This window comes from Rhineura floridana, chromosome 21, assembly GCF_030035675.1.
Source record: "Rhineura floridana isolate rRhiFlo1 chromosome 21, rRhiFlo1.hap2, whole genome shotgun sequence".
Classification (NCBI taxonomy): Eukaryota; Metazoa; Chordata; class Lepidosauria; order Squamata; family Rhineuridae; genus Rhineura; species Rhineura floridana.
This window is the reverse complement of record NC_084500.1, coordinates 1,725,451-1,744,231: the sequence shown is the minus strand read 5'-3', so window position 1 is coordinate 1,744,231 and position 18,781 is coordinate 1,725,451. Positions and strand designations below refer to the sequence as shown.

The following is an 18,781-nucleotide window of genomic DNA, read 5'->3' as shown; positions in this document are numbered from 1 at the left end:
GGCTGGATGACCTACACCTGGCTCCCTCGTCTCTCTTCCAGAGGAGACAAACGGCAGCAAAAAGGAACATGCTGGGGAGGGCAATGATGGTAAACAGCCACTGTGCCTACAGCCATACTACCCTGGACACACCTGATCTCGTCTGATCTCAGAAGCTAAGCAGGGTCAGGCCTGGTTAGTACTTGGATGGGAGACCGCCTGGGAATACCAGGCGCCGTAGGCTTAGAGGAAGGCAATGGCAAACCGCCTCTGAATACCTCTGACCATGTAAACCGGATGAATATATTTTTTAAAAATCCATAGGGTCGCCATAAGGCGTAATCGACTTGAAGGCATAGAACAACAAGTCTACAACATCTGGAGGGCACCATGTTGGTTATCCCTGATGCAGTCAAACAGATCCGTGCAATACATATGCACACACATATATAACATATATATATATTCACTAACAGGCAAAACACCTTGCGGTTTAAGAACGGACCTATAGCCCACAGATATTTCTACCAAACTTTAAAAAGCAGGGCAATTGGGCAGCTCTAGTGAATGCACCAGGGGAGCAGGAGACCTGACCTCCTCTCTGAGATATTGTACCGCCCTACACATTGGTCACAATGCAAACACCATTTGGGTTGGTCTTTCACAGTCCAATCCACTTCCCGTGTCGCTTGGAAGAATTTGGTAACGTGCCTCTGAGCATATGGTGAGTGGTGCAGCCTTCATCTGCCTTCACAGCAGCTGTTGTTATTAACAACAAGAACAATAAAAATAATTTGGTGGCGGCAGCTACAAACCACTAAGACAGTGTGGCCTAGTGGTTAAGGTCTTGGACTACGACCTGGGAGACCAGGGTTCGAATCCCCACACAGCCACAAAGCTCCCTGGGTGACCGTGGGCCAGTCACTGCCTCATGAAAACCCTCTTCGTAGGGTCGCCGTAAGTCGGAATCGACTTGAAGGCAGTCCGTTTGCATTTGTGCTATTTTTATTTATTTATTTATTTGATTTATATCCCACCCTTCCTCCGAGCAGGAGCCCATATTTTTCATGAACGTTTGCATTTTTATGAACCCTTTACACCAATGCATGCACTTCGGTACAAACTCCGTGGCTGACGGACTGCACTGCAAAATTTGGATAAGTGCAAATTTCGAAGGATGGCTGCGTTGCAGTCCTCATATTGGTTAGGTTTGGAAGGTTTGCTTTCAAATGCAAACTGGATTGAATTTCGCATCCCTAGGTTCAGGCCCTCACCCCCTAACCACACCCCTGGAGGGTCCTGGCGTGACAAACAGACTGAAGTGTCTTGTCTATGCATGGTCTCACAACAGCAAGTTTGATGACAGCACTTGAAGAATGACTCTGTAAACCCTCAAAAGAAAATCAAAAGTGGAACAGGAGAAATATTAAATCGGAATGGAAAAGTTGAGCCTCCCCTCCCCAAACAGGTCTGTCAAGTCAAGTTTATTGCTTAGGGCCACAGGACACTGCAAACAAACAGGTCTGTAAAGTGGAGTGGAAAATGGAAAGGGCCTGCCTTCAAGTCGATCCCGACTTATGGCTACCCTATGAAGAGGGTGTTCATGGTAAGCGATATTCAGAAAGGGCTTCCCATGGCCTCCCTCTGAGGCTAGTCCTCTCCAGCTGGCTAGGTCCTGCTCAGCTTGCCACAGCTGCACAAGCGAGCCCCTTCCTTGTCTGCAACTGCCAGCTGGGGGGCAACTGGGCTCCTTGGGACTATGCAGCTTGGCCACAGCTGCACAGGTGACAGGGCACGTAACCCCTGAGCCACTCACTGATCTTTAGCTGGCCCTTGATGCCAAGGAGACACGAGCGGGGATTGGAACTCACAGGCTCTGGACTATTCTTCCAGAAATGCACACATTCTTTTAGATGTCTAGATGAGGGCAAGTTCAGAGCTGCCAAACTGGTTTCCCAAGCGGGCTGAAGAGGCGGGCAGATACGCAGGAAGAGATGGCTCGGAAAGAGAGAGAACACTTTCTTCATTAAAGGGCTTAACCGAAGCTGGCTTAGCCTAATGGAGAACACACACAGGGCCATAAAAACTGATCCTGGAGGTTTACTAGGATGTTTACAAATGCACTCCTTTTTGGCAACAAGCAGAGCCTCTGCAGAACAATGGGTGTGTGGACCATTCAGAACAGATCAAGGCCCCAGATATATATCGCCTGCCCCAGGCAGGATCACAAGAGTGGCTTGTGCAGCCAGGTTCAGCAGGTTCCAAAACCCCCAAGTAGGAGAGGCTCCTGAACCAAACAGGATTCTTGGCTCCAGCACAGCTCTGTTTAAAACCAACCCCATTAAAGTTTAATTTTATTTGCATTTTGCACCTGGGTTTACAATGAGCATGTCCATTTGAGTTTGAGAACGGGCTTCGCTGTTTGCTTTAAAAGACCAAAATGTGTATGCAGGTAGAACATGACACTCTCTCATATTACAGAGTGAAGATTGCTAAGGTTTGCAAAAGCCGGCACATGGGTCAACTTTTATGAGCCACCTTTTATGAGTGACAATGGAACCAATGACCCAGGAAGGTGGTGGGCTTTCGTGCACTAGAGGTGTCCAAGAGGCAGCTGGATAGGCACCTGTCGAGAATGCTTTCAGCTAGATTCCTGCACTGAGCAGGGGGTTGGACTTGATGGCCTTACAGACCCCTTCCAGCTCTTCCATTCCATGATCTAAATCATATAAAAGTTGACAGAGATGGATGTCCCCTTAGTACCAAACTGCCACCTCCGTGCTCTGAGGAGAGGGACTGGGTGAGTGGGAAGAGGGGGGCTGACAACATCACACAACTTTGTCTCCGTGTTGAAGTCCTGGAGAAGTTAGAGATCTTCTTCCCGCTCTTGAGACAGGAGGAGAAGAGTGGTGGTCCCAAAGCAGTCAGACGTAGTCCTTCCGGGCATAGCTACCCGGGGCGGGGTGCCTCCCTGCCCAATATCTCACCGGGTAAGGTCTGGTGCCCTCCCTCCGTGGGAAGTGGCAGCAGAGCGTAGCCCCCCCAAACACCAAGAGGGCGCTGGCCCCCCAGCCCACATAGAGCGACACGCCCAGCTCTCGCTTCAGGGCCTCGGGGACCAGAGGGTTGTAGAAATTGCTGACGATGGTGCTGGCTGACCAGGAGACCGGGATGAGAAGAGCCAGTCCTGCCAAGATGAACCCCACACCAGCCACCACTGAGACTTTGGCCTTGGCCCCTTGGTCGTCCACGCAGTGCGTGCACTCTGCTCCGGAGATGGCGACGAGGAGGGCCAGGGCGGAGACGGCGATGGAGACTACCACCAGGGCACGGGCAGCCTGCAGGTCCGCGGGGAGGTCGAGCAGGGAGTCGTAGACCTTGCATTGCATTTGGCCGGTGCTCTCGTAGACGCAGGTCATCCACAGGCCCTCCCAGAAGACCTGGGCCACGATGATGTTGGAGCCAATGAAGGCTGTCACTTTCCACATGGGCAAGGCGCAGGCCAAGATGGCGCCCAGGCAGCCCAAGATTGACAGCGCCAGCCCCACCAGCTGCAAGGCCAGGAGTGCCATCACGCTCTTGCCTGCTGGGAAAACGGTACAGATGGAAGCAGCAGAGGTGATGGGAGAATTGTCAGGAAAGCGTTCCAACTTTTACATTTAACTTAAATGTGATTTAGTCATGAATCACAATCATTTTTTTTTTAAAAAAGATTGAAAATATTGTAGAGATACCATATAGCCAGCATGGTGTATTGGTTAACCGTGTTGGTCAACGACCTGGGATAGCAGATTTCACTCAGTTATGAAGCTCACTGGGTGGCCATGGGCCAGTAACCGTCTCTCAGCCTAACCTACCTCACAGGGTTGTTGTGAGGATAAAATGGGGAGGGAGGGAGCTATGCACACCACTGTGGGCTTCTTGGAGGAAAAAGGTGGGATATAAATGTGATAATAATCAGAGAATTGCTGATGGGAAAGTCTTTTGGAAGAACGCCCCCTTTATTTTTTGAAAATCACAGATCTGCAGAAATGCAATATGCCTTCAAGTCGATTCCGACTTATGGGTGACCTTATGAACAGGGCTTTCACAGTAAGCGGTATTCAGAGGGGGTTCACCATTGCCTCCCTCTGAGGCCGAGAGGCAGTGACTACCCAAGGTCACCCAGTGAGCTCCATGGCTGTGTGAGGATTCGAACCCTGGTCTCTCAGGTCATAGTCCAACACTCTAACCCTTACACCACACTGGCTGTCTGACATCCCTTTAAGGGAGGATTTTGTTAACTTGCAAGTCACCATGAGTAACAACACCTGTAAGGATTTTGGAGCATAGAGGAGAACTAGGTTTTCCGCTGGTTCATTAAGAGCCAGACAGGATTCCAAGGTGGCATAGTAATGCTTGATGGCTTATTAGCTGAACCAATCAAAGATGTGTGTAAGTACTATTTGTTGGACAGGATTTAAATGCTATTTTTTTATATGGAAATGAACTGCCTTCAAGTCGATTCCGACTTATGGGTGACCTTATGAACAGGGTTTTCATGGTAAGCAGTATTCAGAGGGGGTTCACCATTGCCTCCCTCTGAGGCTGAGAGGCAGTGACTGGTCCCAGGTCACCCAGTGAGCTTCGTGGCTGTGTGGGGATTTGAACCCTCATCTCCCACCCTTTTCTATACCACCCATTGGGGTGGAAGGCTCTGTCAGCTTTGATCCTCTCACTCTCTCATTTTTCCAATCTTAAATTCGGTTCTTCACATTTCCACAGCAATTTGTTATTTTTTTTAAAATCCTCACGGAAATTCTCCAGCATCTGAGTGTGAATTTCTCCTAATAAACGCATTCGTGTATGTAGTTTTAACTAACGTACACATTTTTGCCGGCAGTTATAATGCATTTGCTGTGTTATTTTCACTAATGTATTCATCCCGTGATCGATGCGTTTTTGTAAACGCTGCTTGGTTGGAGAACTGCATTGCAAAATTTGGACAGGTGTGAATTTTGAAGGATGGCTGTGTTTCAGTTCTCCCGTTGCTTCTAAAAGTGTGAATCGGATCAATTCAGTTTTAAATGTGAACCGAATTGAATTTCTTCCCCAACCTGCTGCCCTCCAGATGTTGCTCGGCTACAACTCTCATCACCTGTCGTCGTCCCCCGACCAACGGGCCCACTGGTTTCTAGGGCTGCTGGGAACCCAAAAAGTTTCAGGGAGTGCCAACTTGGGAAAGACAAAACCAGTTCCTCCAGGTGGTTTACAAACTCAGATTAATTGCTTCTTCTTGCGCAAGAGGCCAATCTCTGATCATACCTCCCAAACCAGTTCTGCTCCCCCCCCCACGCACACACACGGCCTCCTTTTCCAAATAAATAAAGAAATGACACAATGGCAACAGTGACATCAGGTTGCCAAACGTCTCACTGCCTACCCTCCCCTGGCTCCTCTAGTGGAGGGGAAGGAGGTTCAGACAAATTTGGAATATTTACATGCCACTCTCATTGCCCACCTCAAAAAAGGATATCATAGAAAATTAGAGTTGGAAGGGGCCTGTAAGGCCATCAAGTCCAACCCCCTGCTCAGTGCTGGAATCGATATTGTGGAGGTGGGAAAAGTGGCCACCAAAATGATGGGGTGTGGATGCGTCGTTGTTGTCAAAGCACCTTCCCTGCAAGGAAAAGTGAAAGCATTTGAGGCCTTTTCATTTGGAGATGCTACAGTTTGGGGGGGCGAAGGGAAGAGAAAATATCTGAACCAAGGTTTAGATGGCAAAGGGGGTAACCCAACAGAGGTTTATCAAATTATGCACAGTGGTTCAAGAGGAGCTTTTCTCCCTCTCTCATATAATACTAGAACAGCCAGCGAAATGGATGCTTCAGCAGGCAAGACAAAATAAAGGATTTAGCGATGGACATCAGTGCTACAAGATGTCATGATTGTATTAGACGGACTTGAAAAGGGGGGTAGACCAATTCAGGGAAGAGAAGAGGCCAATTGGGCTGTTAGGCAAGCTATCGAAATAGAACCTCCATATCCCAAGGCAGTATACCAGGTGCTACGGAGCTATTATGGCAACAGAGGGTTTTTGCCTCCACACCTGCTTGGGGGTTTCTCAGAAGCAACTGTGGGGACCAGAATACTGAAATAAATAGCCCTTTAGTCTGAGTCAACAGAGCTCTCCCTGGATTCTTAAACAGCTTGGACAGCCTCAGGTAGTGATGGACGAATCTATTGATTTCATCTTCCCCCTCTCCTAAATTTCGGTTCACTTCTCCATTCGTCCACACCCATTTGCCATTTCCCCCCACGAAAATTCGTCAGCGTGTTAGTGGGCGTGTCTCCCGATCTTTTTGCCCAATATGCACATTTTGGCAAGCAATTTTCCTTGATACAATGCATTTGTAATGTCATTTGCGCAAATATATGCATTTTAATGTGCACCTTTACCTAATATACACACTTTTGTACAGATTATTTGGTTGGAGTGCATGGCAACATTGGGAGAATTTCAAAGGACAGCTGTGTTTTGGTTTGTCCATTGTTTCAGGAAATGGGAATTAGGCAGGTTTACATTCAAATGCAAACCGCCACCTGTAGCTGCCCACAGGGGAACATTTACTCATTGTTACCCTTCACTTCCACCTCAGGGGCCTTCACAGCAGGTTATGATCCAGCATAAAAACATTTAAAAGAAATCTATAAAGGACAGCGATCAAATGCAATCCCTCAAAAAGGCACACAAGCCCTTCATAACAAAGAGGCTAAAATGTTGCAACTCCAATGAGGTGACAGAGGATTTGGCAATCATGTAGGTGTCAGTAGAAAACTGAGTCATTTTCCCCTTGGCACCTAAACGATGAAAAGAAATAGCATCAAAGGAATATGTAGTGCAGACATATATAGAACAGAGAGAGTGGGGGGAGCGTTTAGTATTTATTTAAAGCATTTAGATCATTTGAAAAAAATGTGGAAACACACAAACATGCACCAGAATGCCAAATTGAAAAGCCGCCGGCTCCTTCTTCCAGCTCTGGTGTCACCAGTGCAGACAGGTACAGAATACAAAAAGCCTGCCTGTCAGGAGGAGCACGCCACATCACAGCATCACCTGGGCCGTGCAAACATTTGGGAGAATGAGAGGCGCTGGGGCTCAACCTAGATAAACTCCCTACCAAAAAACCCGACACAACTCTAGGGTTTTCCAGTGTGTGTGTGGGAGACACTTCGCACATGCTCAGAGACATGCGCTTCATGACAGTGCCTTGAATTTCAAAGTCGGTTGGGCCTTCAAGAAGCCGCCCTTCAGATCAAAGCCCTGGATGGATGAACCCTCCTTGGTATAGACTATAAAGCCAGACAGGGTGAAAATATATTACTTGTCACACAGGCCAACACCGTCCTGTGAATCTCACCTTTCTAATAGAGAAATTGGAGGAGGAGACACTCTGTGTTTGCTCAGTAGTGTGGGGAAGGCACTCTGCACGTGGTCAGAGATACTATCCCGTGCAGCCAGCTTAAAAGCGCTGGTAGGTAAATGGCCCTTCCTCATTCAATTATTGCATGTTGGCCCCAGCACTGAAAACACATGCCAGGTCTGGCTGACCCGGTTTCAACTGAGAGACGTGTCAGGGACGACGGCAAAACACCTCATTTGCTTGCCAGACTACGGGGGCATCCAGAGGGATGTTCAATGTGCAGTCAGTGCTGTTAATACACGCGGGCTTTAGGCAAAGCCTACATGACGTCATCGGTATCAAAATGCCAGCCCGTATTTTCACCCTGTTTCATCCAGATTTACCCTTTCTGTGGAAAACTTTAGCCAACAACCCCTTTGCAAATTACCCCTTTACCTATGCCAACAACCCCTTTGCAAATTAAGCCTCCCCCCTCTGGAAGTACCCATATTTCCCCCTCATTGCATAGCTTAAATTCACAGCCTTGCCTTGGGAGAAACCTGAGTCCCCTGGCCTCTCTCTATGCATGGCCATAAGGACCTGCGAGCGGAGACCTAATTCGCCTCTCTAGTTTTTGAGCCGCCGGCCATTTCTTCTAAGACATATACAGCCACCTGGATGCGCTTCCGCTTGATCTCCGAGCACCTTACACCTGGGAAAGCCCATGCATTTTCAGAACTTGCACCGGCAAATTGAGGCTGGGTCACTGCACAGACTGGGCTCTTTATTTTTAGGGACGGAGGGCGTTGAGCCTTCCACAATCTGGTGTCCTCCAGATGGTCAGGACTGCTGTTCCCAGTGCCCATGGGGATTGCAGTCCAAAACATCTGGGCGGCCCCAAGGTTGGGGAAGGCTGGTTTGTCTTTAAACATCCCCTCCCCCCCAAAAAACACTGCCCCAATCATTGGATAGTCACTAACCAAACAGAAAGTGGGCCAGAAATGGACCCTGAACATCCTTAAGAGTCTTTGTGGGTTCCCAGGCCACATCCAAGGCCTCAAACACAACGCTCTCAGCAGCTTAAACTCTGCATTAACTAGTACTGGCTGCAACCATCACACCGCCAATCCATGCCAGATATGGAGATCTGTCTTCAACTGCTAGGCAAACCCAGAAATGCCCCTGGAACCAAGCCCCCCCCAAACCCCGCAACCCCCCCATCTGTCACTGGGCTGCCCATTCGGGCTATGCATTGACATCTCGCTTGACAGTTCGAGGCCTACTCAGCAAGCTGTCATCAGCCGGATGGCGCTAAAGGTCGCTCTTCTTCTGTGGCTTGAAGGAGGTGCGGTGGAAGCCAGTTCCCAGCATGCTTTGGGTGGTGGTAGCGGTCAACCCAACAGTCTGGTCACCCTTTTGCCTTTTTAGGGGCCTGGTTCAAAGATGGCGAACGTAGGAAATGAACACCTGCTTCCAGAGTCAAGATCAAATGCGCAGAGGTCTTGGGCAAAGGAGGGTCTCTTGCTGCCGCAGAACCTACTCAGTCACTTGGATCCACCTTCTCGGTGGAAAGGTTCCCAGACGGGATGATCGTTAGATGTAGTTACTGGCTGGCACCGAGCGGGCTGCTGTGTACTTGGCTGAGTATGACTTCTCATTTTTCGGGGGGCAGTTGCTACACAGCAAGGCTCCCCCGATGAGCAAGAGGCCACAGGACGCCCAGCCGATATACAGAGAAGGCCCCGGCTCCCGTTTCTGACTCTGGGAGAGCACCGGGTTGTAGAAGTCCCGGATGATGGTGTTGGCGGTCCAGCAAATAGGGATGAGGAGGAGGATGGCAGACAGGATGAACGTGATTCCAGCCACAATGATGATCTTGGCCTTCGTTGCTTCATCCTCGAAGCAGTTTGTGCATTTCCCGCCAATGATGGAGAAGAAGATGCCCAGCGCTGCCAGCATGATGGCGACAATGACCAGGGCCCGGGCAGCCTGCAGGTCCTGCGACAAGTCCAGCATGGCCTCGAAGACCTTGCACTGCATCTGCCCGGTGCTCTGGACCACGCAGTTCATCCACAGGCCATCCCAGATGATTTGGGAGACCACAATGTTGTTGCCGATGAAGGCAGTCACTTTCCACATGGGAAGCCCGCAGCAGAGGATGCTGCCCAGCCAACCGATGATGGAGAGGGCGATGCCCAGGATCTGCATCCCCATCGAGGCCATGGTGCCTGGCTCTCCGTGCACCTGCAGCCAAACGAGGAATGGGAAGGCTGTGGCTGCTGGAGCGTGAGGCAAGTCAACACCAGTGAACGGCAAGTGTTACATTTAGGAAAATTATACGTTGCAGCGGTGGGTGGGGTTTCCTGACTCCATCCAGACAGAACAGACACCGTGGCTCAAACCTGTTCCCCAGGATTCCACCGGCAGAGTCCTCATCACAGCCCAGGATCTTGGCTTCTCCAGAACAGGGCTGTCATCCCTGGCTGAAAGAGCTGAGTTTCCCTGTTGCAGAATCGTAAGGACAATCAACCAGGGCAAAATGGGAGGGGAGAGGAAAGAGTCATCCTGAGACAAAGCATCTTCAGATCTTCACAACCTGATGCTGCTAAATTGCAGCTTACTGAAAGGATGGCTCTGAATAGAAGCAAGGGTGTCCCATCCCACTAGAGGTGTGAATTCGCTCAGCAGCATTGTTGGGTCTGCTGTTGCGAAGGATCCCTGTGTTCCTTTTGCAAACATTCTAGTTCAAATGGTATTTTCAGCAATGTTAAAGAGGACCGGGCCATCACCAATTACGGTTGCTGCAAAGGGTCCTTTGGCATATGTTCACTCTCTGATTGAATTGTCGCAAACGGTTTCTTTTGCATGTCATTGCCATTGAACTCCACCCTTTGCAGGTTTACGGCCATGCGTCTACAGATTTACCTGCCAGCTGAGGACCACATTCCGTGCATCCGGTGAGGCAGGCTCTAGGCAGGGATAGGAGCTCAGTGGCAGAGTGGTTGCTTCGCATGCAGAAGTTCCAAGGATCAATATTTGGCATCTCCAGTTTGAAAAGAATCAGAGAAGATGACAGCAAGGCGAAAGGCTGTAGCTCTGTGGTAGTGCACTTGCTTGGCATACAGAAAGGCCCCAGGGTCATTCTGGAGAAACAGGAACAATTTGGATGCTGAATGATTTGGATGGCCTCTCCAGGAGGGAAAGGGAAAAGATGCCCTTGCCTGAAACCGTGGAGAGCGTCAACAGCACTGAGCTAGACAGACCAATGGCCTGTCTTGCAGCTAACAAAACACGTTTGTTTCTCTGCTACGGGCAACGACAGGCCATTCAGTGGCAATGAGTTCCACAGCTCCAGGACTCCTGCCTGGTGCAAGAACATGTTTTTCCTTCCACAGCCTCTTTCGCAATCCAGAGCGGACTCGTTCCTGAGTAGCTAGCCCCTCCATCTCTCCATGCCAGCTGTTGAGGGCATCCACAGATGAATCACCGCATCCTCTTTCGAAGGTGCAATGAGGGTGTCCACAGGGAAGGTGGCCACACCCCCGGCACCGAAAGCACCAAACCGGTCTAGGCAGCAAAGGTTGCCACACACCCCACAGGCAGTCCGTCTCAGAGGCCTGTGGAAAATCAGAACTGGGGAAGATTCGGGAGTGTTGCTGAAGGCGGCTTACTCCCTGGCCCGTAAATGCAGAGCTTGGAAAAGTTACATTTTTGACCTACAACTCCCATCATCCCAATCCAGTGGCCATGCTGGCTGGAGCTGATGGGAGTTGTAGTTTAAAAAAAGTAACTTTGCCAAGCTCTGTGTAAATGTATGTAGGAACACAGCCTACACAACTTGGATAAGATTAGGATGATGATGATGATGACTTTGGTTGATTACATTTAGTAGTTGCTCCTTTTTCCCCACAGAAAGAGGCCCAAAGCAAATCACAAAGTGAAACAAGCCACAGATTTAGAACCAGAGCAAAATCAAAACCTAAAAAGAGGAAAGGACTGCGCTTGGCGGGCGGTGTTTGTTTTGGTTTTTTAGAAAGTGTGCGCTCATAAGTTGGGATCGACTTGAAGGCAGTCCATTTCCGTTTTTCAAGATGGTTTTAACCTGGAAAAAACATGGGGAATAAAATTGCGTTTGCAAACGGGCATTTCACCCACATCTGCTCATCAAGAAGCCCAGTGGGCTGCTTTGTGATTTTGTGCACATACAGATGTACAAAGCCTGTGGTTTATCTCTGGCAAACCTAGCCTTCTTGGAGTATGGATGCTTCTCGTCACAGCTGAGTGCCCTTTTTGCCTTAAGACACACACACCACCCCCATGCTGCTCAGGTGACTGGGGAACAGGTGAAAGTGGTGACAAGGGGCCTCATTATCTGGAGCCCCCCTCCCCCCGCGTCCTGCTGCCCTGCTGAGCAGTGGGAGGTCATGTTGTGGGTCTTGTAAGATTAGGCAATGGGCTGGGAGCAGCCCCGAGGGTGCCGATTGCAGATTTCTGATCCAGAGACAGAGGGAAAGGCACGTTTCATGGACACTCTGCATACTCACCACAGAATGTGCACATTGCCCAGAGAACGTTCAAAATGCAGTCATTTATGTGTGGGGTGGACTGAATGAACAGCATACGTTGGCAAACCACGCTGCTGTTCTCAGTACACTATCTCTCAAGACATTGCGATCTGACCAGTGGAAAAACAGGATGTGGTTAACTTTATGGCTGTAAACGATACTGACATCTGTAGTGGTTAAATAACTGCCTGCATATTGCCACGTAGATATGCTGTTGTCCTATGTATGTACGTGATGTTATACAATAGTTAAAGGTCATAGGCTGTTTATGGAGAAAAAATAATCCACGCCTCCAGGCGGAGGTAATAATAAAAGCGGAGACCAGAATTACGAGGGGGGCTCCGAAATTGAACTCTGGTCTCACCGTGTCTCACTGTGTCGTGATATCTACATCTGGTGACCCCGACGTGATTCAGAACAAACACCCTCGTACCCACTGGCAGGATCAGCCAACGGTGCACCTCAGCGTACAGCTCCCATTCGTGAGTATGGGGGGGGAATTGTCAGCTCAGCAGAAGGTTCATGCACAAGAGCTACAAAAAATTTTAAAACAGGATACCTCAGCTTTTGTAAGTCGTTCTCACATTGAATCATTGTTAAAAACAATTCAATGTCAATGTCCATGGTATCCAGAGCAAGGATCACTACGTCAGTCAGATTGGATAAAGATAGGGAGAAAATTACATGAAGAACCAAGAGCACCTATTCACCATCTCTTATTATGGCAAAAGTGTGCTGAGGCCATTAGTCATTTAGGGATAAAAGAGACATCGCTGTTTGCCAATTCTGACCAGAAAACTCCTCTTTATCCCCAACTTTCTTTACCTACACCTGAAAAGGATATTGAGAAATTTGTAAATGCTCCTCCATATAGCCCTCCAGTCCAACAAGAACAGGTTACTGGGAAGGTTAAAGCAGCCATAGCTCAGGCTGCAGCCTCAGGATTATTATCTATGGAAGAAATGGGAGACTGGGAGGGTACAATTTCAGCTTTTCCCGTTACATATCAGCCAGATCCTAATAATGCTAATAATCGCATAGCAACTTGGACAGCTCTTCCGTTTTCTGTTATTAGAGAAATAAATAAGGCAGTAAGAGAATATGGGATTACGGCTAATTATGTACAAGGGATGTTGGAAGGAGTAGCTACTGGATATAACATGATCCCTCAAGATTGGAAGGATCTCTTTAGGATGATTTTGACTCCTTCGCAATATGTAGTTTGGGACCAAGAATTTAGACATGCTGCTATAGCAGCTGGGGATGCTAATATCATTCCCGAGCAAATTTATGGGTCAGGTAATTTTGCTACCATAGCACAACAAGGGGTATTGCCTGAAGCCGCATTTCATCGAACTGCTGAGTGTATACAGAAAGCATTTAAAAAGGTGCCTGCTGGGAAAGAACCCTTACGTTCTTTTACGAATGTACGGCAGCAAGCAACAGAGCCCTATTTTCAGTTTGTTGACCGTTTGAAAGAGGCTCTGACACGGCAGGTTGATAACCCTCAGGCACAAGGGGAATTATTGTTAAAATTAGCTTACGAGAATTCTAACACAGACTGTAAAAAGATTTTGAAAAACATTATTCATAGACCGCAATATGAATTGGGAGACATGATTCAAGCTTGTGCAGAGGTAGGTACACATGTTCATGCCATGACATTGTTAGCTGGGGCATTAAGACAGGGTAACAAACCTACAGGCAATTGTTTTAATTGTCAAAAGCCTGGTCATTTCAGAAGGGAATGTCGGGCTCCTGGCGGAGGAGCATTTAAAGGTGGGGGCACTGTTACAAACCGGCCAAAGAAAATCTGTCCGAAATGTAAAAAGGGTTATCATTGGGCTAATCAGTGTCGTTCAGCTCCCACTACCAATACCAATGTGTCTTCCCGTCCTATTGAGGGAAACTGAACTTGGGGCAGGCTTCCAGCCCCGAATCTCAAGGAAGTGTACCCACCCCTGCTACTCAAGGAAGCGCTGGAATTGATTTAATACATGCAGAGTCAAAAGATGTTCCTTTGCCTGGAGCAGTTCTTTTAATGCCTACCACACTCACTGGCCCTTTACCAGAAGGCACCGTAGGCCTTGTACTACCGCGATCCTCTGCTTCCAAGAATAATATAATGGTGGTACCTGGTGTTATTGATTCTGATTATCAGGGAATTATTTATATTCAGTATTGGAGTCACCTTCCCCTTCAGTTGAAGAAGGGAGATTCTTTTGCGCAACTATTGTTATTGCCATATCGTCTTTTCACATCGAACACTTCCTCCCAAAAACGTACTGGTGGATTCGGATCTACAAGGACGAAATCGCCGAGTGTGAGTATTTCAGGTAATCCTTTCCATCCACAGGTAGCTGCAGTACTGGCAGAAGTGACCAGGGAGAAACCGGTTCGTAAGTATTGTTTAAACAATGTTCTTTTTGAAGGTATTATAGATTCTGGGGCAGATGTCACAGTAATTGCTGAACATAACTGGCCATCCTCTTGGCCAGTAGAAGTGGCCCCTTCTGTGTGGGGAGTGGGCGGAGCTCAGGATTCAAAACGGAGTAAGGATTGGATACAAGTTGTTGCTCTTGATGGTGATCGTATAGCCCACATTCGCCCTTGTATTTTGGACATTTCAGTAAATCTGTGGGGAAGGGATTTACTGGAGCAATTCCAGACCACCATTGTTATTAATGATTAGCCAACAAAAGGCAGCTCTTCCTTTACAATGGAAGACAGACATACCCATTTGGGTAGAACAATGGCCCTTACCCAAAGAAAAATTAGAAGCTCTGCACCAACTGGTAAAGGAGCAACTGGAAGCTGATCATATAGCAGAAAGTAATAGCCCTTATAACACCCCAGTGTTTGTGATTAAAAAGAAATCTGGAAAGTGGAGGCTCTTACATGATTTACGAGAAATAAATAAATTAATTGTGCCCATGGGTCCGCTACAATGTGGGACGCCTAATCCAAATTTAATTCCATATGACTATTCCTTAGCTATTATAGACCTGAAAGATTGCTTTTTCACAATACCGTTACAAGCGCAAGACGCACCGAAATTTGCGTTTACTGTTCCTGTATATAATAACTCTGGCCCTGTCTTACTTTGTCAATGAAGCCAACTTATGTAGAACTACAACAATTCTTGGGTTCTATTAATTGGATTCGACCATATTGTAAACTTACCACTCAAGACATGGGGCCTTTATTTGAATGTTTAAAACAAGGACGTCAACCTGCAGATATTATTACTTTAACGAAACAGGCAAGGCAATCCCTAGAATTAGTTTCTACAACGTTAAAAGCTATTTGGGTGGATCGACAAATATTGAATAAACCACTGATTTTATTTGTTTTATTTGATGGAAGCCAACTTTTTGCTGCACTCACTCAGGAGTCAGGCTCCAATGCTACACATATAATAGAGTGGCTTTACTTAGCCCATACACCAAAGTCATCTATCACAACTTTGCCAATGCAAGCAGCAGAAATAATCCAAAAAGCACGATTACGATCAAGGCAATTATTAGGTATCGATCCGGTTGAAATTTCGTTGCCTCTTAAACTTTACACATGGGAAAATGCTGTTGCGCTTTCTGATGACCTTCAATGGGCTTTAGTCTCTTATTTGGGCACAATTTCATGTCGTTCCTCATCAGATCCACGGCTTCAAATTACACAAAAAATTCCTATCCAGTTTCAATCTGTAATCAGTTTACAACCCTTACCTGCGGTCACGGTCTATACTGATGGCAGTCCAACTAGAGGGGTTGTTGCATGGCACGAGCAGGGGGTTTGGAAGACAATTTTCACCTTACCCCAAACTTCCGCTCAGAGATCTGAGTTGGCCGCTGTTAGTATGGCGCTGTTGACTTTTGCAGATCAGGAGGTTAACATTATTACCGATAGTCTTTATGTTAAGAATGTTGTACTTGCATTACCCGGTAGTTATGTCTCTCCCATGCTGGACACTAATCTACTTGCTCTTATGCTTACACTTCAAAAACTCATACATACTCGGTCTTGTCGATTTGCTATATTTCATATTCGCAGTCATCAACCTTTCCCAGGATTGTTAACAGAAGGTAATCAATATGCTGATCAGGCTCTTCGTGCCCTCCTTTGCACACCCATAGAAAGTCATGCCCTTCATCATCAAAATGCTAAAGCACTCCAGAAGCAATTCCATCTTACTGCCCAGGAAGCCTCTGCCATTATTCAACAATGTCCCCAATGCACACAGTTAACTCTATCCCCAGAACCAGGAGTGAACCCACGAGGTCTCATAGTTAACCAGTTGTGGCAAATGGATGTTACACATTTTCCTACTTTCTCCCCATGGAAGTATTTGCATGTTACAGTAGATACATATTCCGGATACATATGGGTAACTCCTCAGAAAGGGGAAAAAACTAAGAATGTTATTAATCATGTCATTCGTTCTATTGCCATCATGGGCCAACCTCAGACGATAAAAACTGATAATGGTCCTGCATATGTTTCACAGCAATTTGCACAGTTTTGCACTAAGTGGTCCATTACACATTTGTTTGGTATTCCTTATAATTCTACAGGTCAAGCTGTCGTCGAACGTACCAATCGTACCCTTAAAGAGCATTTGCTTAAACAAAAACAAAAAGGAGGAGTACCACTGGGATTGGCCACCAAAGAGGAGTGGCTGGCACAAGTGTTGTTTACCATTAATCATTTAAATTTGTCTCAATCTCCCAATACTCATTTTTCCTTTTCTACTCGAGCGCAGCGGCATTTTCAGCAGTCGGAGTCTCTACCTGCCCCGCGGGTGCAGTTTCGGCAACTACCAAATCCAGAGTGGAAAGGCCCAGTTCCGCTTATAACGTGGGGTCGAGGTTACGCGGCTGTGTCTACGCCTGACGGTCCTGTGTGGGTACCTGCTAGGTGTATCCGGCCCTGGAAAGACGATGTCCTGGCACGATAATCTTAAGAATCCCATCCCTAATTTTTCTCTGCAACTTCAGGATACTGGGATGTCTTCCAGGAAGCGTGGTCGGAATGTTCCGCAACCTCCCGTGACTTGGGGCCAAATAAAGAACTTAGCAACACAAGCAGAAAAAGCAATGGAACAAGCCGGGGTGGACAAGACAACTGAGAATACCATTCTTGCTTTAATTGCGTCTTTAAATACAAATTCTATTTTTGTACTTTGCATTTGTTGGATTTTAGGAAGCGCCGGGGCTGACAGGTTGGGGCAGGAGTTGGGGATGCGGTTTCAACACAATATCTGGGTTCAGTTAGCAAGAATGACAAATGTGAGTGACTTTTGCATGACTGAACATGTACAGGAAATGGGTATGTTGGGAACATGTTTAATACCCGTATGCAAAGCACCTGGGGATATTGGGAACATTACAGGACTTGGGCGATTCATGAATACTTCAGAGATTAAATATCATACTGTTTCGAATTGGGGAACTCCAACCTTCCAGCTGCCTGTTAATGCTTTTCAATTATTTACATCACATGTTGCAAATTCCATTAATAATACGTGTGCTCGGATGGTTAATTGTAGTCGACATAAGGTGCAGAAGGGATGTCTAAAGGTTGGGAGACCCACATGGAATTGTACACAGCACATTAACATATCCAGTATGTACGGACACATTCCTTTACCAGGTGGATGGTTTTGGACATGTGGAGAAACCACTTTTAATTATGTTCCCGCTAATATTTCTGATACCATCTGTTGCCTGAGTCGACTGGTTCCCATTTTCCTTCATAAAAGGGAGTTGCTAGCCCAACGTAGGAATTGCTTAATAAAGCAGAAAGTGTATCACTAGCCATCTCCCTTGTTGGACTTCCTGCATTGGCAGTAAGTAACAGCAATCAATTACATAAATTAGCCTGTAATTATGTTAAGATGATAAATGCCACCTCTCGAGCCATTGCTTTGTTAAATGAAGAGCAGGGTATATTAAGACAAGCTATCTTGGATAATCGTGCAGCTATAGATTACCTGCTATTACAACATCAGTTGGGGTGCGAAACTATAAAGAATATGTGCTGTTTTAATTTAACTGACAACAGTTTTGAAATCAGAGCACAGGTAAAAAACTTGAAGGATCTAGCTAATAACATTTTGCAGGACGCCCCTACAACTTGGTGGCAGTGGCTTTGGAGTTGGCTGCCCACTGGATGGCTAAGTCAGATTCTTAGATATGCTATTCTTTTACTCATTTTAAGTATAGGCTTATGCTGTTTTTTACAATACCTTTTCCAGACGTGTACACCTGTTGCTCCGCGACCATTACGTAGTAATTACTTTTTGCTAAAAAATAAAAAAGGGGGAGATGTGGGGTGGACTGAATGAACAGCATACGTTGGCAAACCACGCTGCTGTTCTCAGTACACTATCTCTCAAGACATTGCGATCTGACCAGTGGAAAAACAGGATGTGGTTAACTTTATGGCTGTAAACGATACTGACATCTGTAGTGGTTAAATAACTGCCTGCATATTGCCACGTAGATATGCTGTTGTCCTATGTATGTACGTGATGTTATACAATAGTTAAAGGTCATAGGCTGTTTATGGAGAAAAAATAATCCACGCCTCCAGGCGGAGGTAATAATAAAAGCGGAGACCAGAATTACGAGGGGGGCTCCGAAATTGAACTCTGGTCTCACCGTGTCTCACTGTGTCGTGATATCTACATTTATGTGCATTCCCCAAGGCCTGTTGATGCATAACAGTCAGAGAATGTGCAAAGTTCAGGCAATATGTGCACATTCTCCAAGGCCTGTTGGGGATGATGCATAATGACCAGGAAATGTGCACAATTCCCTCTTCATGGAGGGATTATGTGCACATTCTCCATGA

At 47.0% G+C, this 18,781-nt stretch overlaps 2 protein-coding genes and 1 non-coding gene across 3 annotated transcripts in view; 1 reads left to right on the top strand and 2 right to left on the bottom strand.

The window, feature by feature from the left end:
* The first annotated feature begins 104 nt into the window (after positions 1–104).
* On the top strand, positions 105–223 carry LOC133374504 (5S ribosomal RNA). The gene has a single exon (XR_009759901.1). It is a non-coding gene; the product is annotated as a 5S ribosomal RNA (ribosomal RNA).
* Positions 224–2,781: 2,558 nt separating this feature from the next.
* The window catches only part of LOC133374241 (claudin-4-like), a 46,857-nt gene continuing 30,857 nt past the window's right edge, over positions 2,782–18,781 (bottom strand). The window contains exon 2 of the mRNA XM_061604888.1: positions 2,782–3,565. Within this exon, the coding sequence (XP_061460872.1) occupies positions 2,904–3,551 (648 nt within the window). The 5' untranslated portion in view covers positions 3,552–3,565 and the 3' untranslated portion in view covers positions 2,782–2,903. The remainder of the gene's footprint in view (positions 3,566–18,781) is intronic.
* LOC133374325 (claudin-4-like) lies at positions 6,885–10,751 on the bottom strand. Its single transcript, XM_061605079.1, has one exon. The coding sequence runs from the start codon at positions 9,585–9,587 to the stop codon at positions 8,958–8,960; it is 630 nt and encodes a 209-aa protein (XP_061461063.1). The 5' UTR covers positions 9,588–10,751; the 3' UTR covers positions 6,885–8,957.

Bases quoted from the DNA above. Each gene is read 5' to 3' on its own strand.
- LOC133374325 (XM_061605079.1), bottom strand. From the start codon at position 9,587: ATGGCCTCGATGGGGATGCAGATCCTGGGCATCGCCCTCTCCATCATC.